The sequence below is a fragment of the Peromyscus californicus genome, unplaced genomic scaffold (assembly GCF_007827085.1).
Source record: "Peromyscus californicus insignis strain IS unplaced genomic scaffold, ASM782708v3 Scaffold_9__1_contigs__length_137607984, whole genome shotgun sequence".
Lineage (NCBI taxonomy): Eukaryota > Metazoa > Chordata > Mammalia > Rodentia > Cricetidae > Peromyscus > Peromyscus californicus.
Genome location: NW_026294617.1, coordinates 30969988 through 30993786, shown reverse-complemented (window position 1 = coordinate 30993786; position 23799 = coordinate 30969988). Strand labels below are relative to the sequence as shown.

Genomic DNA, 23799 nt, shown 5'->3' with positions numbered 1-23799 from the left:
TGTGGACCCAGCTACTAGGGGAGCCTGAGACAGAAGGGCTTAAGTCTGGGAATTTGAGGCTGGGGAGATGGCTCCTCAGTTAAGAGTTGCTGCTGTTCTATCGTGAGGACTGGAGTTTGGACCCCAGCATCCACACTGGGGACTCTGGGGATTCTACAGCTCTCTGTCTTTCTCTGTCTCTCTCTCTGTCTTTCTCTGTCTCTCTCTCTCTGTCTCCCTCTCTGTCTCTCTCTGTGTGTCTCTCTGTGTCTCTCTCTGTGTGTCTCTCTCTCTGTCTCTCTCTCTGTCTCTCTCTGTGTGTGTCTCTCTCTGTCTCTCTCTGTGTCTCTCTCTCTGTGTGTCTCTCTCTCTGTCTCTCTCTGTGTCTCTCTCTCAGAGAGAGAGAATTCTAAAAAGAAACTGTACTCTTAAGGAAAGAATGTGGTTAATCTTTGTCAAAGACTTGCCCAAACATTTAGGTATCCTCTTGGTCAGCTCTGACCCATCAGACATCATTTAGGTGACTCTAGGTAGAAGCAGACAAGCAGATGGACAGGTGCCAAAGTACCTACAGGTCCAGAAGGCTGGGAGTGGGCTTCCCGAGCAGCCAGGGTGAGCCCCACAATGCCTGTGCTGGGGCACTACTGACATTTGAGAGGGACTTGTCAGAAGGATGAGTGGAGCCCTGTGTAGGAAGAGGATGGGAGAGAGATGAACAGGGAGACAAAGCAGGAATTCCCGGAGACTCCCACTCCCTGTCATTTTGCTGCTGACTAGGATCGACTGAGGTCCGGTGATGAGATCGAAAGTACACTGAGACCATTTCCTGCGTTCATCTCGCTGAGTGGAGCCAATTTTGAAACCTATATATGCAGTGACATCTTTAGAGAATATTTCATGTGTTCTTTGACAATTTCGTACACATGCATACGACATGTCTTCATCATATGCACCCCCAACTCCGCTCCCCAACCCCACCAGACACCCCCAACATGTCAGCTCCTACCTTCATGTTCTTCTCTCGGGTTTTTGTTTGTTTTATAATCCCTTGAGTGCCGTTAGTACTACTGCAGGTACATGGGTGGGGGCCAGCCACTGGAGCATGGGAGATCTATCGGCCACTATAGCTACGTTTTGCTCCCTGGTCTTATCAATAACCAAGAGTGTACATAATGTCACTTATACTGTCTCAGTAAGCGACACGGAGGATCACCCACATTGCAGCTTTGAGTAGCCGTTCCCAGATACTGGAGCTGAGGTCATTAACCAAGCTGTCTGAGGTGCCATAGTATCAAATTGTTTAGCAAGCTTACAAAGGACTCAGATTGGTAAATTAGGCAGTTAGGACTTCCAGGGGAGGGGCCCATCTTTTGCAGCCTAAATTAAATTAGCCATAATGCTGTGGTAGCCTAGTTCAACTAAAAAGTCTCAGTGAGAGACTTCGTGAGTAAAGGTGTCTGCCGCTAAGCCTGGCAATATGGTGGGACCCCTGGGATCCATGTGGTGGGGGACTTCTGCAAGTTGTCCTCTGACCTCCACACATGCACCATGGTGCATGCTTACCCATGCACACATACAGGAACATACACAGAAAGTTAAAAAAAAAAATCAGGTATTTGTCAGTTACCTACTGTGACCCTGGCACTTAGCAGGACATAGAATTACTCCAACATTTGTCCTATGGAATGAAGCAAAGCTGGCCCTTCTCTTGGGGGGAGGCAGGGGAGCCACAAATGAAGAATGAAAGAAAGAAGTGCTGTGGGAGAGTCAAGGTCTGCTGTTTATTGCTTAGAAAAATACAGGCAATTCTATTTTTACTCGGGTAGACCAAATTAATTCTTAAGCATGTTTAAAGGCATGGAGATTTAGCTCAGGGGTGGAGTGTTTACCATGTACAATCCCACAAGGTCCTGGACTCTGGGTTCACCCCAGTGCTACAGAAAGGAAAAAAAAAAAAGGAGGTTCATTTTCAGTGAAGTTTGTTTGTTTGCTTTGAGACAGGGTCTCTCTATGTAGTGCTGGCTGTCCTGGATAGATCAGGCTAGCCTCAAACTCACAGAGATCAGAGATCTGCCTGTCTCTGCCTCCATAGTGCTAAGGTTACAGATGTGTACTGTAATATATTTATGCTGTAATCTATTTCCCTTAATAATTACAGGTGTGTGCTTAGTTATATTTCCCTTAAATGTCTGCAATGTGTTCTGAGTGTGATGTGTTTGTTTCTTAGATAACACACCAAGCTAGAGGGCTAGTCACTACTTCAGGATTGCCAAGTGCACTCCAGTCTCCTATTCTAAATGAGGCATACATGTCCCTGTGCATAGAGCATTCCAGAAGTGTATTTGTGTGTGTGGTGGAGGAGCTACCTGCAGAGGCGTGAAGAGCTCTCACTCTTGTGAAAAGCTCTAGATTCTTAAACGGTTATTGTTATTGTTGGTGTTCTTCAGCAATAACAATCGGTGGGGGTTGCCGAAGACGAACTTCCTGAACTCACACCCTATCCACGACTACTTTATATAAAACCTCTGGGTTTGGGTTTCTCCTTCCAGGACGGAGGTAGCCTCGTCGGGGAAGTCAATGAAGACGGAGAGATGACTGGGGAGAAGATAGCCTATGTCTACCCTGACCAGAGGACCGCGCTCTATGGAAAGTTCATTGATGGAGAGATGATTGAAGGGAAACTGGCCATCCTCACGGCCACCGAAGAAGGGAGGCCACACTTTGAACTGACATCTGGAAGTAAGTCGTCCAGTGGGTGACAGGTTGAAGAGATTTTGGGGGTGTTTTGGTTTGGGTTTTGGTTTTTCAAGACAAAGGTTCTCTGTGTGTCCTGGAACTCACTAAGTAGACCAGGCTGGCCTCAAGCTCACAGAGATCCTCCTGCCTCACCTCCCAAGTGCTGGGATTAAAGGTGTGCACCACCATTGCCCTACAAAGAGGTTTCTTTTCTTCTCTGGGGAGCCCACTTTAATGGAGTGTCAGTCAGTTTTTGCCAAAACCCAGACCCCTCAGCCCCTCCCTGTTTATGACAGCAACCACAAGTCTGCTGTGTCCTGAGGCTCAGCTGGTCTAGGCTGGTCTGTGTCTTACGCTGGGACCCAGTCTGAAGGCACAGAGGCCGCTTTGGGCAATGTTTTCTCACAGTGCCTCACAGATGTGTCAGAATGTAAACAGATACCAATGGTGCCTCCCGAAGCCTCACCCTGGAACTCTCCTCCATTTTTGTTGCAAGTCACATGACAAACCCCAGCATGAGTGAGACAGAGAAAGTACAACATTACTTTAGTGGGCTCTGCTGAGAAGTCCCACGAGAAGGCATCTGCTGGTGACTGTGAGAAGGTACGGGACTAGGAAGTGACAGGCAGTTCAACCAGTTTCAGACAACTGTGTCTCTAAAACACAGAGCCATGAGTTTTATGTTACTAAAGAATCAAATCAGATAGACTTCCAAGTCTGTATAAACTGTACAGCTGATTAAGTCGGAGATAGATGGTTCTGTGGCTGTAGGAGCTGGCTTTAAAGGCCAATGACCTGAGTTCAATCTCAGGGACCCACATGGTGAATGAAGAGAGTCAACTCCTGAAATTTGTCCTCTGACCTCACACATGCATCTCTCTCTCTCTCTTTCTCTTTCTCTCTCTCTCTCTCTCTCTCTCTCTCTCTCTCACACACACACACACACACACACACACACACACACACTAAATGTAAAACCCTTTTTAAAAGTTAATGTTAGAAGAAACAGTGGGAAGAGTCTTTCTTTCTTTGTACTTTTCTGTATATTTACTATTATTTCAGAACCTAGGGAGATAGTTCAGTTGATAAAATGCTTCTTACCACCTAAGCCTAAAGACCAGAGTTCAATCTCTAGAACCTAAATACAAAAGCCACATGGCACTGGAGAGGTACAGACAGACAGATCCCTGGAGCTTGGTAGCCAGCTCCAGGCTGAGAGAGACCCTGTCTCAAAAACACAAGGTGGCTGAGCTGTGGTGGCGCATGCCTTTAATCCCACTCAGGAGGCAGAGGCGGGCAGATCTCTGAGTCTGAAGCCAGCCTGGTCCACAGAGAAATCCAGGACAGCCAAGGCTACACACAGAAAAACCCTGTCTCAAAAAAAAAAAAAAAAGAAAGAAAGAAAGAAAGAAATCCCTCACAGGTGCACCTAGCCACTTGGGTTTTAGTTAATTCCAGATGTAGTCAAGTTGACAACCAAGAATAGCCATCACATTATCCCTTGTAGTCCTCTGCCAGGCAGCTGCTCCTGTCCCCAGGCTCCTGTGTATCTGACTGCTGAGTTTGTTTAAGCCCTGGAGAGGCTGCTGGCCACAGATGTGTTATGGAGCCTGGAAAGAACACACCACCACCTCCTCTCCCATCCCCAGCTCAGTAGGTCGGTGGAGGCTTCCTGCTCAAGCCCACTTCTAAATTCCTCCTGGATCCCTGCTTGGCTTCACAGCTCTTCTGTCTCCTGTATAACCAAGTTCCTCAGCTGAATGTTCTCTTTTTGAAATACTTAAGTAGTCTGTTTCCTAGGCAGTTACTGACTGATTTGGATCATAGTCTAGCTTAGGTTTGAGACATTCATTTAGGTTTATGTTGTATTTTAAAAAACAGGAAAGGGGCTGGTAACCATGGTGACTACTGAAGAACCGATTAATGGGATTGTTAGTTATGTTGGTGCTAAAAATGATTGGCTTTGCAGGAGTTCACACTCTGGGTCCAAATCTTGTTTCTTTGTTTATGAACACTTGGAGAATCCAACGTACCTTCTGCCCTGTGAAGATTCGCCAAGGTCAACAGAAAGCCAACAGTAATCCTAGGACAGTTTTATACCTTATTTTCAGGACCGATCGGTAATCTGAGCCACCATGCTAGAAATCAAGTGACTCTTCATGCAGAGAAATGTTGTTCTCCATAGTTCTATGAGGCTGACTTTACTCTCAGAGAGGAAGTCAACTGCTGGCCTCTGCTATACATTTTACAGACTGTCTGGTATGAAGAAAACCTCAAAGAAATTTAAAAACCAATATCAAATTTACTCTGATCACAGAAATCCAAAAATTCTGCGACGTGTTTTGCTTAAAGTTTTAAGCACACAAGCAGATTTTAAGACATTTGAATAAAGGAAAATCAACAAATAGGAATCTTAAGAGTTAAGTCTGATGGCTGTGCATTAAGACTTAAATAAGGGCTGGAGAGATGGCTCAGAGGTTAAGAGCACTGGCTGCTCTTCCAGAGGTCCTGAGTTCAACTCCCAGCAACCACATGGTGGCTCACAACCATCTGTAATGAGATCTGGTGCCCTCTTCTGGCTTGCAGGCATACATGCAGGCTGAACACTTTATATACAACAAATAAATAAATTAAAAAAAAAAAAAAAGACTTAAATAAATCAGGCCTGTAATACCAGACTCAGAAGCTTGAGGCAAGGGGATCTTGCTGTGGGATGGTCTGTATGCTGTGAATGTGCTGCTGATTGGCCAGTAGCCAGGCAGCAAACAAGGAGAATTGTGGGAAGGCTGAAAGGCTGAGTCAGGAGATGCCAGCCCAATGTCCAGGGAGCAGCATGTAATGGCACACAGGTAAAGCCATGGAACACATGGCAACACAGAGATTAACAGAAATGGGCTGAGTTTAAGTATAAGAGCTAGTCAGCAATAAGCCTGAGCTAATGGCCAGGCAGTTTTAATTAACATAAGCTTCTGAGTGATTATTTCATAAGCGGTTGAAGGGTCCGTGATGTGGGTGAGCACAGGAAAACCTTCAGCTACAGAATCTCAAGTACAAAAAGTACAAAGCCAGGCTGGGCAACTTGGTAGTAAGGTCCTGTCTCACCAAGGAAAAAGAAAAAGAGGACAAGATTGGAGAACATAATCAAAGAGTAAACCTGACAGATGCCCACTTGGCTATTCTAGCTGGCATGACTAGAGTGGCCTGTGTGATTGTTTGGTTCGCCCTGTGACTGGGGAGCCACATCTGCATGTCCTGCCGGGCTCTCCACCTGAACTGACCTGTCGGTTTGCCTTCTAGGTTCCGTGTACCACTTTGATAAATCGACTTCCTCCTGCATCTCTAGTGATGCCCTCCTTCCAGACCCTTATGAGTCCGAGAGGTAACTCTTTCCTTGTGGCTTTCATTGCACTGTCTATGCCCTGGTGGCGGGCACCCTTGGGCTTCTGTGGCTCTCTGCTCAGGCTGGGCTCCTGCTCCAGCCAAGTCCCTCCTCCATAATGAGTACTTTTCCTTGGCACACTTCCTAGTAAGTATTTGTGCATTCTGAGGAAGACTATATTCCAATATAGAGGCTGTCCACCGAAGGTTTCTAGTTATCAAGCAGCTTCATGTCTCATCCGTCCTAGAATGAACTCTCTAGGTAAAGCGTTGGATCAGGCAGTCCCACCCTTTCTCGGGACTCTGGGGGGCGTTGGGTTAGCATGCATGTAGAAATCAGAGAACAGCTTTTGAAATCAGTTCTTTCTTTCCACCATGTGGAAGGGCTCAACCTTGGGTCAGGCTTGGAAGCAGGCGCTCTCAAGGCTCTTGATGATGCAGTCCTCTAGGGGAGCAATCCATGCTCTGTCAATCTAGCCTATACCTCCAGCCTGACCCTTGGAACATAAAGCAACTTCTTTACTCCTCAGGGAAGGCAGGATAGAAGCAAAGGCAGCAATGGCAGGCATAAATACATCCCTCTGTGTCAGGTCTGTCCATTCCATACCTAACCTACGAGGATGACTGCCCTCTAGCGTGGACTCTCAGTGCCCAGAATTCCCCTATTCTCCTATCGCTGCTCTGCTGAGAAAGGACAGCCCCTGGGGGCGTGGCTTACCTCCTTCAGCCGCTCTGCTGAGAAAGGACAGCCCCTCGGGGCGTGGCTTACCTCTTGTTTACTTTCTGCTCCCGGCTAAGAAACAAGCCTCTTCCTGGTCTAAACGACAGTGCTGATCCCACAGTGCCACGGGCAGGGAGAGAATGTCCTTTTTTTTTGACAAGAAGTTCTGGCCCAGGACCAGTGGGTGTAGACTGGCTTCTGTGTTCGCCCCAAAACACCACAGGGCCAGCTGTATCTATCAGCCTAGTCTGTTGCGAAATCCTGCATAACCAAAACTCTCAAACCGCTCAGCTGTTTACAGAGGCCAGCGTTTTGTATTACATTATACTCATGGTTCTGTGGGTTGGCTTAGGTTCAGCCATCTTTACTTGGGCTTCACCAGGCTCAGCCAGACTAGGCTGAGCTCCAGGATTCAAGTCGAGTTCAGGTCTGTTTCCCATCTCTTCCTTCCAAGACTTGGACTAAAGGAACAACAGCCCCCGGGACATATTCTTCTCCTGGAGACAATGGAAACTGGAAGAGACTGGCAAAAACTCGCCATGTCTCTTAACACCTGAGACCCACCAGCAGGGCCTCCTCCATGTTCTGCTAGCCAAGCCAGCAGGATGGGGATGTATGCCCCACCTGCACCGAAGGAGGTGTCATGAGGTCACCTGGCAAAAGGGTGACATGTTTCATTCTGTCACAGGGAAGGAGCAGAATTGGAAGCAATCATTCAGACTTCCCAGTCCATAAAATAAGCCAGAATTACAGATGCCCACTTCCTAATGGGTCATCCATCACAGTGCACAGAGAAATGAAGAAATCAAAGATTTGTTAGTGGAACATAAGCTCTTATTACCTCTGTTCCACAGCCGAGGGTGCTTTTCTTATTAGACAGTGTTTAGGAGCCTTTTTCTGTGAAAGAACATCAAGAACAATTTGGGAACTTGCAGGCCCTGTGCTGTCCATTGAACAGATTCAGCTCTGCATTTGACTACAGCAGTCACAGTCTTAAACCAACTGGGGAAGGCAGCTGTGTCTCAATAAAACTTTATCAACAAAAATGAGCGGCAATCAGATTTGACCTGTAGTTAGCTGACCTCTCCTTTAACCCCTCCGTAGGGAAATGCTTGTTGGATATGTCTTAATTGTCACTGTTTGTATAAACAGTCTATCTTGTCATTTAACTAAATAATAGTCTTCCTCTGTTGCCTGACTTTGAGAAATTTGAGAACAGTGTTAGTAAATTTGGGGAATGTTTTCTTGTCATTAACTATAAACATTAGCTTCTTTTTCAAAAAGGTCTATCAAGTACTAGGCTGGCTGGTTTGTGTGTCAACTTGACACAAGCTAGAGTCATCAGAGAGGAAGGAAATGCCTCCATGAGACCAAGCTATAAGACCCCTGGAACTGGAGTTACAAATGGTTGTGAGATGCCATGTGGATGCTGGGAATCAAACCCAAATCCTCTGGAAGAGCAGCCATCTCCCCAGCCCAGGAGAAGACATCGTCTGAGGCCTGGGGATGCAGCTCAGTTGATGCACGCCTTGCATTCACAAAGCCCTAGGTTTGATCTCCAACACCACAGAAAACTGGTCACTCAAGAGGTGGAATCAGGAGGATTAGAAGTCCCTAGTTACCACCAGGTGGTTATCACCAGGCCCAGTGGCTCGCACCTTTAATCCCAGCACTCAGGAAGGAGACAGAGGCAGGAGGCAGATGCTGTGAGTTTACATAGAGAGTTCTAGAACAGCCAGGGTTAAACAGAGAAACCCTGTCCAAAAGGGAAAAAAAATGAAGTTCCTGATTGTAATTGGCTCCAGAACAAGTCTGAGGCAGATACCCTAAGCCAGATACCCAATCTAAAGGAGGCGGGTGGAGTTCATTTTAAATACAACTCCTAAAGAGACAAAGTTATTCCTTCCATTACTGTTGCGAGCATATCGTGGTTTAATTTCTCACCCTCCCCTCTTTTGTTGACTAATTGGGAACTGTCATTTGGGATTCAGTAACTATCATGGAATTTTAGTGATTGACAGCAAGAGTGACCCATCACACTGAAAATCTTATGATTCTATTATTCTTTTTTCCTCTTTTTTAGAGTTTATGTTGCCGACTCTCTCATCTCCAGTGCCGGAGAAGGACTATTTTCCAAGGTAGCAGTAGGACCCAATACTGTTATGTCTTTTTATAATGGAGTCCGGATTACACACCAAGAGGTAAGTGGAAAGAGGTGAGCATCAGCCTAACCGATTAAAGGGCTCAGATAAAGCCACTCTCGCGGTCCACAACTATTTCCTAGAAGGTGGGATGATGGGACTGGAGAGATGGCTCAGAGGTTAAGAGCACTGACTGTTCTTTGTGAGGTCCTGAGTTCCATTCCCAGCACCCACATGGCAGCTCACAACCATCCATAATGAGATCTGGTGCTCAGGCATACATGCAGGCAGAACACTGTATACATAATGAATAAATACATCTTTTTAAAAAAAAAAAAAAAGAAAGTGGGATGATGACAGTCACGGATTTCCTCTAGACAACACCCAACATCTGAAACCAAGATCCAGTCAGATTCTTAGTAACTAATAGCCTCCAACACGGTGCTGTTTTAGGGACGCCCCCTCCTTCTGTTAATGAAAAGTCATACAATAGCCTCTGTCTTGCTAGAAAGTGTTTTCAGTGGAAAAAAATCCAAACTCAACTGCTAAATGTTTAATAAGGCAGGATATGGTGGTGGGGGCCTGTAATCTTAGCACTTGGGAGCACAAAGCATGAGGATCTCATGAGCCAAGTGTCATTGACATTGTGCGGCTGTGTCCCCATGTGAGCCTCAACACCTGAAAATGAGTCCTTTTCAACCTGTCCTTCATCTGTTCTCAGAATCGTGAGGGTGTGTCGGGTGAAGTGTGCTTCCATAACCCCAGCATTTATGAGGATGAGACAGGAGAATTATGAGTTCCAGGCAAAGCCCGGGCTGTATAGATGAAGGTCCTATCTGAGAGAGGGGCGGGGATCTGGGGAGAAACCAAAGGCATGGGGGGGGGGGGGGGGGCGGTTCCAGGACAGGCAGGAGTACACAGAGAAACTCTGTCTCCAAAAAAAAAAAGGTGACCTGTACTTTTTGCTGGTGGTGGTGGCGAGTACGTTTAATCCCAGCACTCAGGAGGCAGAGGCAGGCAGATCTCTGTGAGTTCCAGGCCAGCCTGGGCTACATACACAGAGAGACCTTGTCTCAAAAAACAAAACAAGGGAGGGAGGGAGGGAGAAAGGAAGGAAGGAAAGGAGGTAAACAACCATGGCGAACACCCGGGAAGGACACTGACGTTGTTCTCCAGCCCCCCCACACGTATTGGTGACACACACACCACCCCTTGCCTTGAAAACACGGTCTTTGGCATGTTTAGAACTTGGCCGATGGCCCTGGTTGTTTCTCCACCTCACAGCTGACTCCTTGGTGTCTGTTTAGGGCCAAGTCTGCACCTCCAGCACAGTCCTTGAGCCCCATCGTGGCCACACTTCTAGTCCACGCACAGGGCTTAGGTCATGACTGGTACCTCTTCACATTCAGGTCTCTGCTTTGCCACTTATTCCTGTGGCTAATAAGAGAACATTCCACAAATTGTTCCAATTAGTCACACATTCAAAGCACCTGGGCAGGCAAAAGACAACAAAATACTCAGGTGGAGCAGATGGCATCCACACAGATGGCTGTACTTCACCAGGCCTCCAGGAGGTCCAAGACACTGAGCAGGGAAAGGGTGGCTTTGGGGTAAGGGTGTATTACAGGTGGAGCACCCCTTATCTGAAATGCTCGGGACCAGAAATGTTAGGAATCCGGGGTTTTTAAATATTTGCATTTTTATAATCATCTTAGGGATGGGACCCCAGTCAAAATATGAAATTTAGTGTTTCTTGTGTACATAGCTGGGAAGCAGTTATTCCATATTTTTATTGTGTCTGCATTTTGCCCGTGACCTGTCATATGGTCAGGTGTGGCTTCTTCCAGTTGTATAAATCAGCCTCAAAAAGTTTTGAATGTGGAAGCATTCTGGACTTTTAAATATTAAACCCATGCCTCTTCATTCAAACATTTTGCAGATGAGAAAAATGGAAACCTAGAGAGATTAAACAGTTTGCCCAAGGTCACAAACGCAGTGGGAGGCATAGTTCAAGCCAGGCCAGCATCTGCCGCTGTGATGATTCACAGGCCCCTCGCACCCAGGGAAGTTTAGACCCTGCTATACACCTAAGAGTAATTCACAGCAAACAACACGGCATACAGCCTGTCAGTGTTGCGTGGTTACATGATAGGCTGGGAACAATGAGATCCAAGGGGACCTTCCTCATGTTTGATACTGCTGCTTGTGGCAACTGCCCAGTTTATTGACTGACTGTCACATATAAACGCAATGTCTCGGAGGAACGGTTGGTTTATCTAGGAGAGGTGTCTGTCCGTCCTGTGATCCACAGGCTACTTGGGGCCAAGGATAACTTCAGACACAGCCTAAACAAAGTTGTAAGTTTACTTAAGACTTAAGAGAGATGGTTTTGTTTTTAAACTCGATGGTTTGGCTCACAAACATGAGGTGTAGATGACAAGTGTGTTGCAGTGTCGGAAGGTTGCACGTGTCTGCTAGATTTACAAGTTCTACGAAAATATGACCCTTTCTAAAAGGGCCCATCAGGCTCTTCTGCTGGCCTCCCAGTGTCCAGCCTGAAGAAGCCAAGTGGTTGTGCTGTGGACGGTGAGCACGAGCCCAGGTAGACCAGCACACTGGCTTGCAGACGGCCTCCTGCTCACCCTGGTTCCTCCACTGAGCACGAGCCCAGGTAGACCAGCACACTGGCTTGCAGACGGCCTCCTGCTCACCCTGGTTCCTCCACTGGGGCGGAGGTGTGGGCCTTTTTATAGATTTTTCTTTTCTATTTATCTTATGTGCATTGGTGTGAAGGTGTCAGATCCCCTGGAATTGGAGTTACAGACAGTTGTGAGCTGCCATGTGGGTGCTGGGAATTGAACTCGAGTCCTCTGAAAGAACAGCCAGTACTCTTAACCACTGAGCCATCTCTAGCTCAGATGTTTTTAAAGTACATTGCTGGCTGGACAGTGGTGGCACACCCCTTAGTCCCAGTTCTTGGGAGGCAGAGACAGGCAAATCTCCCAAGTTCAAGGCCAGCCGGGTCTACAGAGTGAGTTCCAGAACAGCCAGCGGTACACAGAGAAACCTTATCTCAGGGAATAAAACAAAAACAAAAACATGTATTTATTTGGAGGATCATGTGCCATTGTTCAACAGTGGAGGGCCGCGGACAACTTCCAGGGGTAGGTTCTCTCTAGCCACGTGGCTTCTGTGGCCTGACCTCAGGCGTTCAGTCTTGGTAGTCAGCACCTGTGCCCACAAAGCCCTCTCAACAGCCTCTTCTTCATTTATTTTTAGTTCAAGTTTATCTGATATTTTTGTGCGCCTTTGTAAAGAATCAAAATCCTTTTCTTCTATATAAAACAAGGGAAATACAATAAACAGTAAGTTGAGCTGTCTGGTTGCGCCAATCTTGTGTGGGAAGATGTCTTGGCTGGCTTCCTCTGTGTCTGCAGTGCTCAGACTCTGAAGTGTTAAGGTAAATGAGGTACAGCCTCTGCTGTGCTTTGAGCTTTGGGGAGAACGGCCCTCTCAAGCACCACGGCCCTGTTTTGCAGGTTGACAGCAGGGATTGGGCCCTAAACGGGAACACTCTGTCCCTTGATGAGGAAATAGTCATTGATGTGCCTGAGCCCTACAACCGTGTATCCAAGTACTGTGCCTCCCTGGGACACAAGGCGAATCACTCCTTCACTCCAAACTGCATCTATGACATGTAAGTAGATGCCAGTGGCTGGAAGGATCTATGCTGAGGGGCTCCAGGACCCAGGAGGGCGTGTGAAAGGTGGGCCCTTTGCCGTGCACCTCAGCCTTGTGGTTTAAGGTTCAAGATCTGAACAGCCTGCTTTCTAGCCGTGAGATGAAAAGAAAGTGATTTCGGAAGTAGAACTATCATAGAAGTATGGTATGGTGGCTGTTTTACTGCTGTCCTTACTTGCCCTTAGATTTTTTTTTTTTTCTCATTTAAGGATTACATTGCAGGGATAGAGAGGGAAGAAGCAGTTAAGTCATCCAAGGGCTTGCTGCAGAAGCGTGGAGACTTGTGTGCAGTCCCCACCCAGCACCTATATGAAAAGCTGAGTATGGGAGAGGGTACTCCAAGCACTGAGGAGGCAGAAGCAGGATCATTCCCTGGGCTCACTGGCTAGTCAGCCTCATCAGGAAGTTCCAGGCTAGTGAGAGACCCAGTCAAAAAACAGGGTGGATGGTGTTTGAGGACCACACCTGAAGTTGTCCCCCTTTGACCTACACACACACACACACACACACACACACACACACACACACACACACACACATGCACTCACTCACTCAGGTGCAGTCATAACTGTGCACACACACACATGTGCACACAGATAATGGGAATGGCAGTGTGGCCCTAGAGCATACCCTTCCCTGCTTGACGCTGTAGCCGCAGCCCCTCTGCTGTGCAAGATCACGCTCTGGACATTTCATCTGTGAGACCTTGCCAGGATTTGGCGCCTGCTGGGAAATGTCCTGAGACTCGTCCTTGAGATGTCTTGGAAATCATCCTGGCGGTGACTAGCTCTCCTTGGCAGCCAATAACAAGTGTTGGTGCTCCAGCTGCTTCTAATGGGCTGGCTGAAATGGCAAAGGACATGTGTCAAGTGAAATGAGGCTGATGCTGTTATTAGCTTCGGGGCTTTCACAGCTAGCGTGAATTTGGCTAAAGCCCATTCCCAGCTGTGCCCAATAACAACAGCCCCTACATACCACTCAGACCCCTCATTGGAATCAGGCCTGTCTGTGACTTCACAAGGACAGTTTTTCTCTCCAAACGCAATAGAGAACTGGAAACAAGAGAAGTTTCTGTTTGTGCAAAATCAATCCCTGCTCAGCAGGTTTTATTTATTTATTTATTTATTTGGTTTGTTTTCTTCGGTGGTGTTTGTTTTGTTGTTGTGGATGGTGGGTTTTTTGTTTGTTTGCTTGCTTCCTTTCTTGTTTGTTTGTTGGAGTGGGGGAGAGTTTCGAGACAAGGGTTTTCTGTGTAGCCCTGGCTGTCCTGGAACTCGATTTATAGATCAGGCAGGCTGGCCTTGAACTCATAGATCCTGCTTCCTAAGTGCTGGGATTAAAGGCGTGTGCCTCCACTGCCTGGCTGTTTTCTTTGTTTTGTTGTTGATAATTGTTTTGCAAGCAAACCCAGTGTGGCCAAAACCCATTCTATGGGGTAATGACTCCTTGAATAATAACCAAATGTAAACTTCAGATTCCAATTCCCGGCATCTGTGTGTTTCCTCAAGTCACTGGCATTAATATATGCATTAATATAAGTGAGACAGCATTTCTCTATGCTGCTTTCACTGAAGTCTGGCACAAAATGCCCAGAGACAATCACACAAGCACTTTCCCTACCTGTAAATATGGTAACGTGTCAGCCAAGGTCCAGAACTATGTGGCCCAGAGGTTTGGGTTCATTGCTATTTCTATAGCCATGAGCTCTGAGCATTCATTCTGGGTCCCTCTCTCCCTTCCTCCCCTCATTCCTCCTTTCCTTGTGTTAGAGATTGAACCCAGGAGCTCACACATGGTAACTCATACTCTGACCATATACCCTAGCCCTACTCCAGATGCTTTTCACGTTTTATCTCATTCAGTTCTCCTGAAAACTCCCAGTCAGTTATGTCTCGAATCTGGAGGTGGAGTGGACAGTGCAGTCCCTGGCCAAGCCTTAACACCGGAAACCAAGTTCTTCCTTTTTATTCTGTCTATTCAAACTAATGGGAGGCTGGGTGTGGTGGTGCCCACCTATAATTCCAGCTCCTGGAAGTCTGAGGCAGGAGGAGACTGAGTTCCTTAGCCCCAGCACTGGGAGGCAGAGGCAGGCGGACCTCGAGTTTGAGGACAGCCTGGTCTACAGAGTGAGTTTTAGGACAGCCAGGGTTACACAGAGAAACCCTGTCTTGAAAAAAACAAAACAAAAAAATAATTGAATTAAAAAATAAGTAACAACAAAAACATCAAAATAAAAAGTCGACAGTGACAATGAACATGGGAATAAAGCGACCAGAACATTGGAAAAGAAGCCTTAGGCCCAAAAATTCAACATCAGATTCCCCTCCCCCATCCCAGTGGATCTTCTAGAACGTTAATCAAATCTCCATTTCAGGAGCATTATTTAATTTTCATATTGAAATCATATGACACAAATTATAATGAAATGTGTCAACTTAAAGACAAAGTCGCCTGGCACTATAGCTCAGGTCTTTAATCTCAGCACTCGGGAGGCAGAGGTAGGTAGATCTCTCTGAGTTCAAAGCTAGCCTGGTCTACCTAGTGAGTTCCAGGCAAGCCAGAGCTATACAGTCATACACTTACTTCTGTCTTAGTTAGGGTTTCTGTTACTTTGAAGAGACGTCATGACCACAACAACTCTTACTAAGGAAAACATTTAGTTGGGGCTAGCTCACCGTTCAGAGATAGGTTTAGTTCATTGTCATCATGGCAGGAAGCGTGGTGGTGTGCAGGCAGACATGGTGCTGGAACAGTAGCTGAGAGTTCTACATCTGCATCGACAGGCAGCAGGAAGAGAGAGACACTGGGCCTGGCTTGGGCTTCTGAAACCCCAAAAGCCCACCCCCAGTGATGCACTTTCTCCAACAAGGCCACACCTCCCAATAGTACCACTCCTTGTGAGCCAATGGGGGCTGTTTTCATTCAAACTACCACGCTTATTTATAGGTAAGTAGGTAGACAGACAGACAGACAGACAGACACACACACACACACACACACACACACACACACACACACACATACATACATACAAAATTGTGATCTTGCCAGGGCTTTCTAAATGCCAGGCAAGTACTCTAGCACTAGCTCTGTTCTCAGCCAAAAGCCACAATGACAAAGAATTCCTGATTCCATGGTCTGGACATCTTTGTGAAGGAGCATAATCTGAATGCTGCGGGCACACATGCTCACATACACATGTATATGCACACATGTACTCAGATGAATGTCCACACATGACTCATAAGTGCTCATTCACATAACCCACATACATACATGCTCACACCCCTATACACGTATCCACACATGTACATGTTCACATGCATAGTAACCAATAGTAGAGTCTCATTTTGTACCAGGCACTGTGTGAGGGACTCGCTACATGGGACCCCATTTTCTCACCACAGAGACTATCTAGGGTAAGTCTTACTAGTATTGTCCTGATTTTACAGATCAGGAAAGTGAAATTCAGGAAGATAGGAACATAATGGGACACAGTGATACATAAGAAACCAGAACTTACAGCCAGTATCCTAACCCCAAGGGAAATGCCCCTTTCATGAAGTGTGATACTCAAACAAGATAGAGGCAGGCCTCTCTGGTGTCCAATGGGGGATGTTTGTTTTTATACCAAATAAAAGTTATTCCGAACCATACACACAAGGCTGGGAACATAAGCCCTGGGACAGTGCTTGGTCCTTGGTTCTATCCCAGTGCTCTAAAAATGCCTCCGACAGACACTTTTCTCCACAAGTGGAGGAGACAGCCAAATGCTTAGCTCCATCAGGCCACAGAGGCCAATCTGATTTAAGGCTAGCTCCTTCCCGTTTGATGTATCCTCTGTCTTACTTCATCATGGGGCTCTAAATGAAGGACAGGGTCTAGCAAGATGGCTTGACAGGTAAAGGCACTTGTCACCAAGCCTGAAGACCTGAGTTTAATCCCCAGGACCCACACAGTGGGAGGAAAGGACCAACTTCTGCAAGTTGTCCTCTGACCACCCCAACATGTGCTGTGACAGCATGTTGTACGCACGCGCGCGCACACACACACACACACACACACACACACACACACACACACACACACACATACACGAATACAGTAAATGCCAGTGCGCTGTCTGGGGGTATTCTGTGGGATTTGGGGTTTTATTTTTAAAACAGGATGTTACATATCCCAGGCTGGCCTCAAATTCTTTATGAAGCCAAGGATAACCTTGATGTCTGATTCTCCTGCCCCACCTCCTACGTGCTGGGACTACAGGCATGCACCACCAATGCCTGGTTTATGAAATATTGAAGAGAGAGCCCAGGATTCCAGGCAGGCTAGGTCAACACTCTGTCAACCGAGCTACATGCCCAGCCTGGAGTGTTCTGGCCCAGCAGATCTGGGGCTGGGGCTGAGACGCTCCTTGTCTTAGAAGCTCCTGCTGAAGCTGGTGAAGGCATGCCCACACCCTGAGAACACAGGAGTGATGCCCAGCCAGTGTCCGTGGGCAAGAGGCCCCCCTCTGCCACTGAGGTCCTGGGTTGGCCCAGGAATGATCTTTCTTATCTTGGTGTTTAGGTTTGTCCACCCCCGTTTTGGGCCCATCAAGTGCATCCGCACCCTGCGAGCTGTGGAAGCTGAGGAAGAGCTGACCGTGGCCTATGGCTATGACCACAGCCCCCCAGGGAAGAGCGGGCCCGAAGCCCCCGAGTGGTACCAGGTAGAGCTGAAGGCCTTCCAGGCCACCCAGCAAAAGTGAAAGACCTGGCCCTGGGGTCCGGAGACCTGGAATAGAAACTTGGATCTATGCACTACATTTATCTGACAACGGGACAACCAGGGACTGTTCATGCTGTGACATCACATCCTCTCACCCTGCGTTAGCAACGACTTTCTCGCATACTAACTAGGTTTGACTGTATTACTCATACCAGATTTAAAATTAGCTAGCCTTGCAGTAACGCCCTACTGAGAGGTACTGTTGAACTGTAGACAGCATGATGTTCTTTGATGGTTGAAGTCTAAATCTGGACCACGTTCAGAGATACCAAATGATTGGGTTGAAAAAGGGAACTGGGATTCTTCAGTCATTTTTCCGTCAGTGGTTTTTTTCCATGATGTTTTTTTCTATGGCCATTGCAAATGGTGTTCGATCACCCTTGCATGTTGCCATCTGCGGGGCAGGAAGCGATTACATCTTTATATAAATGTAGGGTCATTTATTTGCCTTTTAACCTTTGATCTGTATCTTGCAATAGAATGGCTTTGTTTCTGTTGTTACTCTCCTAGTGAACCGAAGCCCAGTCTTCTGAGTCTTTTCTCTAGCCTCACTTCTTATCTTAGCTATCCTTTACAAGAGAAAGCTTCCAAATGGATTTTGCATTCATAGCAGTGTCCAGGTCTCTCTGGTTCTTTCTCTATCATTTCATTCTTATGTCCTGATATAAAGTACTGGCTCATAGGGCCAGACTGTTACTATAGACTTATTATTCTCGCATGTAAACAAAGATACCTTTGCTTTCAGATGTGAGAAGAAATGAATTTGCTCTGTTTGCATTAAGTTACCAGAGAGTTGTAAGATACACTTTCAGGGAGAGGAACATTAGTATTTCTAAGCAGTCATTGTGGCAATTTTGCAATATATTCAGTAGTGCTGGCAATTTTTTCTCCTCGGGTACACACTAATTGTACATAACCTAGTGCAGTCTGGCTTGTGACACAGCTCACTGAATTCGAAATACAATAGCCGACCTGCATTCCAACCCAGAATGCAGAGTTCTCTTTGAAACCAGTGCCGAGGAGACAGACATGCTGATCACTAGGTGCAAGTCAGATCTGTAGCTAAAGCTTCTCACCACAGTGGTCTCCAAGCACTTAACTGCTTCCACGCTCTGCGAGCCCAGAGTTCACACCTGTGCACTTTCTATCACTAGCATATTGCCACCTCACACAAGCCATATGTAATCACAACTGCAGAAATACAGAGGAAAACCCATTGTTTTAGTTTAGCACATGAGATCTGTAACATAACTGGATTGCTCTGAATGAATGCTGAGTTTGGGGGGCCCCTCCCCCAGGGCGTCACTCCGTCACAAGGAAACCTGGGAACCACAGCTGCTGAAGTCTGCAGCTGTCAACAGTGCCGTTTGTGCGGCCTGCTTGGTTTAAGCTTTTGAGGGAGCTCCGAATGCAGAGAGATGCTTGCTGGGAGTGGGTGGGGTTGGAGGGAGGAGACAGGTAGAGGGCAGTTGGCTCTTTTTTTTTTTGTCTTTAAAAACAGCTTTCACAAGTGTTCCATCTGGGGCTGCACAGTTTGCCCGTCGGAGCAGCCCCGGAACGGAAGACTCAGCCCTCAGCTCCGATAGCCACACCCTGGGCTCTTTTACAAGCTTCCTAACACACCCAGCTTCAGGCTCTGCACCTAGATGGCGGTGCTTTCCAGGAGAGCTGGTCACGTCCCTGTTTGAAAGCTTTTAAGAAGATAGTTCACTCAGGAGAAACGTCCTTGGAACTTCTGAGGAGGTCTCCTGCAAGGTGACTGAATCATTTTTAGACTACAAGTCTCCAGGATAGGATTGCTTCTATTCTGTAGAAAGAGACCACTCAGTAAACTGTGACAGAAGGATGGGTCTGTGGATTTGAGTTCTGAGAGGTGCTTTCATGTAAATGTGTCCAAAGAGAGTTAGCTGCCTTGGGGAGAAAGATGGCTTTCTTCAGCTCCACCAGTCAGGTTTGGACTCGGTCGAGAGATGAGGCAGAGGGAGAGAGGGCAGGCCCTGCCTTGGACGGTGTGCCCCAGGATTTCACACCTGGAGTTGGAAGTAGTCTTAGTTGCCATGGGGGCTCAACTTCTATCCTAAAGGGCTACTCTAGCAATCTCATTCAAATGGAACTCAAAAACAATTTTGGGGGCTTGAGGGCCAGCAAAATAGTTTAACAGGTAAAGATGCTTGCTGCCGAGCCTATGACCTGAGTTCATCTCTAGGACCTCCATAGCAGGAGAAAACCAACTCCTGAAAGCTGTCCTCTGACCACACACAGTGTGGCATGTGTTCCCCCACATACAAAAAACTATAAATCTTTTTTTTTTTTTTTTAATGTATGAAGGGATTGAAGGACTCTGGCTGATGAGCTAGCAAATCTGCGTTTCACATTCCACACTGGAGGAAGGCGGTCTGGGCTTCCAGCCCAGCGCTGTGTACGTGACCCTTAGACAAATCCCAGGAAGCAATTCACACAGCTGAGCTTCTCCGTCTTCCCTCTCCCTGTATATTTCCTGTGTCTTTCAGCTCTTTTTCTTCTGCTGTGTGAGAAGCCTTGGTGTGTGTGCAGAACGGCAGCCCAGCTCTTTGCTCTGCCTCTTTATGTCTAGAGTTCCTCTCCTCTCTTGCTACACTGTGTGCCTTTCCCTGAGTGACCTGGTCCAGTCATTCTGTTTCCCCGCTCCCCAAGATATCCAGCTTTGTCACAGGTTGCAACTGTTAAAGGGGCCAGAGAGTCACTGGAGAGGTAGAGGAGTCAGCAGGGTAGAGGTTGCATAGAGAATTGACTGCTTAGGGGGAGTTGAGGTTTGTTCCTAGTTTGACCCGAAGCGGAAAAGCACCTTCTACTTACTTCCCATCTGCTGTAGTAGGAAATAAGAAGCAGATAAATCTGGTCTTCCATCAGGATCAAAATCACAAGCAGACATGGTTGAGATTCTACGTGGTAGGGGGAAAAGATTTAACCTTCCGCTGTCTTCCAGACAGCCGGAGCCTGTGCACTGACGCCGTGGGGATTCATTCAGAGCTGTCTCGGTTCAACCCTGCATGACTTGACCCATCATTAGCATCTTTTCTATGATGAACTATTACCTTGTGTTAGACTTAGGAATAGGAACTAATCTACAGAGCATGTCCCCTAGTGGGGCATTTGTTTGAACTAACAAAAGCAAATGTAAGGACTGAATTTAGGATGCAAGAGAATGAGATGAGGCTAGAAAGTAACAGGCTGGGAGGACTTGAGTTTCTTAGTACCTATTCTTATTTTAACCTGCTTAATCCCAGAGGAAATTCTTTGTCAAGACCTCTTGGAACCTGACTGGGACTAGAGTTCAGATTCATTACCCTTTGGGGTTCATCACACTTGAAAAACGATTTCCCTATCACCACCACCACCCCGAGACACACACACACACACACACACACACACACACACACACACACACACACACGCAAACTGTCAAGGCCATGTAACCATTTATAACATTTAATTGTGACAATTAAAATTGCATTGAGCTGGGGATATAGCTCAGTGGTCCAACATTTGCCTAAAAACTATAGAGGCCCTGGATTACATTCCTAATATTGGGGGGAGTCAATTATGAACACTGAATTAAAAGTTTGTCTTAGTGAGACAGTATGTGGCACTTTTATTAATCTTCACTTAATAGATTTTTTAAAAAATCTAAATTTCTCACTGCAAGATATATTTAAAATCTTCCAGGAAGGTCAAAAATCCTGGGTGGTGTTTGCGCTCACACAGCCCTCCCCAAGTTCTGTCTTCAGAGTAGCCATTTAGAATCCAGACATCTTTTGTTTTAGACAAACAAGTGAAACTATGTTGCAAGATGGATAGTTGTAATGTTTATTTGCTGCAGATCAAAGGTTCACAAATATATTCAATTTGCAGGTACTTGAGGTACCTTGATATATTCCTCAACATACACCTTGGATTTTTTTCCCTTCAGAAATTTTAAGCCTTGGTGTCAGGGTTTTGGTTTGGTTTTTTTTTTTGTTGGTTTTTTTTTTTTTTTTTTTTTTTTTTTTTTTTGCTTTGTTTTGTTTGGTTTTGGAGAGTTTTTTGTGGGGGGTTTTGGGTTTTTTGTTTGGTTTGGGGTTTTTTGTTTTTTGGGTTTTTTTTTGGGGGGGTTGTTTTCAATAATACTAAATTTTAAAAGTTTTCTTTGCCAAACGTGTGCATACATATTCAAAGCAATGAAACTATTTCAAGCCATACAGCCACAGGGGTGGAAACCCTTTTCACAAATTTTAATGTGTTTGTATGTAAATAGATGTTTGTATGAAATATTTTCATGGTAGAATGAATATATTTAAATGAAGTTGAATTATTCCAGTGCTATTTAAACACACGACAAAATTTTTGGTGAGAATTATCTGAGTCTATTGAGATATAATGCAGATCAGTTTTCATTTTTAGAAATCAAAAGCCTACAAGAGCCCTCTGACTGGCGCCCACCTCCTGGCGGGGTGGGGTCTGATGCAGGTAGGCTTCCCAGTGCCTCAGCCGCTTTCTGGTGGTAAGTTCGGTGCTAATGGAGGTGTGTTTACCTTTTAGTGATTCCCTGCAGGCCCCCTGGGGGGCCTGAGCGTGAATCGAGGCATTAGAGATACTGGTGCAGTTCTCGGAGCACAATTTCTTTGCAGGGCAGCAGAATCAGAAACCAGACTTGGCCGTGTAGACCTCAGAACTGGGTTTCCCGGCCACCTTCACTTACCACCCCTAACTGCCTAGTCACAATGTCAGGGAGGCTACCCTCAGTGGAGTTGGGGTCCAGACCCCAGGGTGGGACTTCACAGATTTACCAATGCTTTTTGCCTTCTGCCCTCCCTCAGAGGGAGGGCAGCCGCTGGCAGGGGCCATGCTCAGCACAGTCCATATCCTGTCTCAGCTCTGGAAGACTATGCATCTAAGCACCCAACTTCAGCCAGAGAGGGAGACTTCCGCGGATAATGGAAACCCTTGATTCCTGTCTGTGACTTTACACGGTTGTTAAATGTCATTTTACTATGAAGACCATTCATGTACCTAAGACATACCTCCCAATTCTTCCGACGCTTGAGATACTAGAAAGGAAAACAAAACAAAACAAAAAGTCCCTTACGATGACATGCCACTCGAGCTCGTTCCCCAACCCACCTTTGGCCCTGGATACAATGAAACAATAGTCTGACAAATTTTCACTGTGTACACTAGCAATATGAACACTGAGCCGGTGCCCTCTCCTCTACCTACTCAGTTACTAGAATTTCTCTTGATACTACAGGGACTGTGTATGTCATGCCTGGTGGTTGCATAAGAAAGTTATGAAGTTATGTCCATGATTTTTAGCTCCCTTCTTCAAATGTTTTTCCTCCTGGGTTTTCTATGTTCTTTCTATCCTAAAATGCATGTATTGGGTTGTGAGGTATGTTTATGGAATGGAAGCCAGGGGTTACGCTTTCTTTCGGCCTTGATTGTAACCAAAAGTCAACCACATCACAGTTTAAAAAAAAAACAACAACAACATCTTTGGTCTTTTGTGGAATTTGAACTAAATCTATGAGCCTTATTCAATATCTATAATTCTATGATTTTTTAAATTATGGGAAATTAATGGAAGATGTTTACATGAGTAATGTTTGCCCTTAATGTGTTATGAATGAATTTTTTGTAGTGTGTCTGGGCGCATGTGCAAGAAAGTAGGAAAAATGTTTCTGAAATAAAACTTGACAAATATTTGTAATGAAAAGTAAACTTAAAGATTGCTATAATTGCGCTATAGAAACAATGCAAGTATTAAACAAATATAAACTCCTCTGTTGTCTTTTTTTTTTTTTTTTTAGCTGTCCAGGGGAGAAAAGCAGCAAGAGTGTCCACACAGTGTGTCTACCTGTATATTTAAATTACTAAATGAACTTTACATTCTAAGTGTAGAAATCCTAACACAGACTCCATGGTACTCACTCCATTAAGATCACACACTGCAGCCAGGTGGTAGCCCAGGCCTTTAATCCCAGCACTCAGGAGGCAGAGGCAGGTGGATCTCTGAGTTCGAGGCCAGCATGGTCTACAGAATGAGTTCCAGGAATGAGTTCCAGGAATGAGTTCCAGGACAGCCAGAACTACACAGAGAAATCCTGTCCCAGCATTCAGGAGGCAGAGGCAGGTGGATCTCTGTGAGTTTGAGGCCAGCCAGGGCTACACAGAGAACTCCTGTCTTGAAAAACCAAAGACAAACAAAAGTACCCCACACCGCCCTTCCAGAGGACTGGAACTGCCAGCACCCATGTCGGGTGGCTCCCAACTGCCTGTAACCCCGGCTCCAGGGACATCATGATGGCCGCTTCTGGC

At 46.2% G+C, this 23799-nt stretch overlaps 1 protein-coding gene across 1 annotated transcript in view; it reads left to right on the top strand.

Moving 5' to 3' along the window:
- The window catches only part of Setd7 (SET domain containing 7, histone lysine methyltransferase), a 46124-nt gene extending 22862 nt beyond the window's left edge, over window positions 1–23262 (top strand). The window contains exons 4-8 of the mRNA XM_052730225.1: window positions 2529–2718; window positions 6013–6094; window positions 8898–9015; window positions 12495–12652; window positions 17266–23262. Of these exons, the coding sequence (XP_052586185.1) occupies window positions 2529–2718; window positions 6013–6094; window positions 8898–9015; window positions 12495–12652; window positions 17266–17446 (729 nt within the window). The 3' untranslated portion in view covers window positions 17447–23262. The remainder of the gene's footprint in view (window positions 1–2528; window positions 2719–6012; window positions 6095–8897; window positions 9016–12494; window positions 12653–17265) is intronic.
- Window positions 23263–23799: the final 537 nt, after the last annotated feature.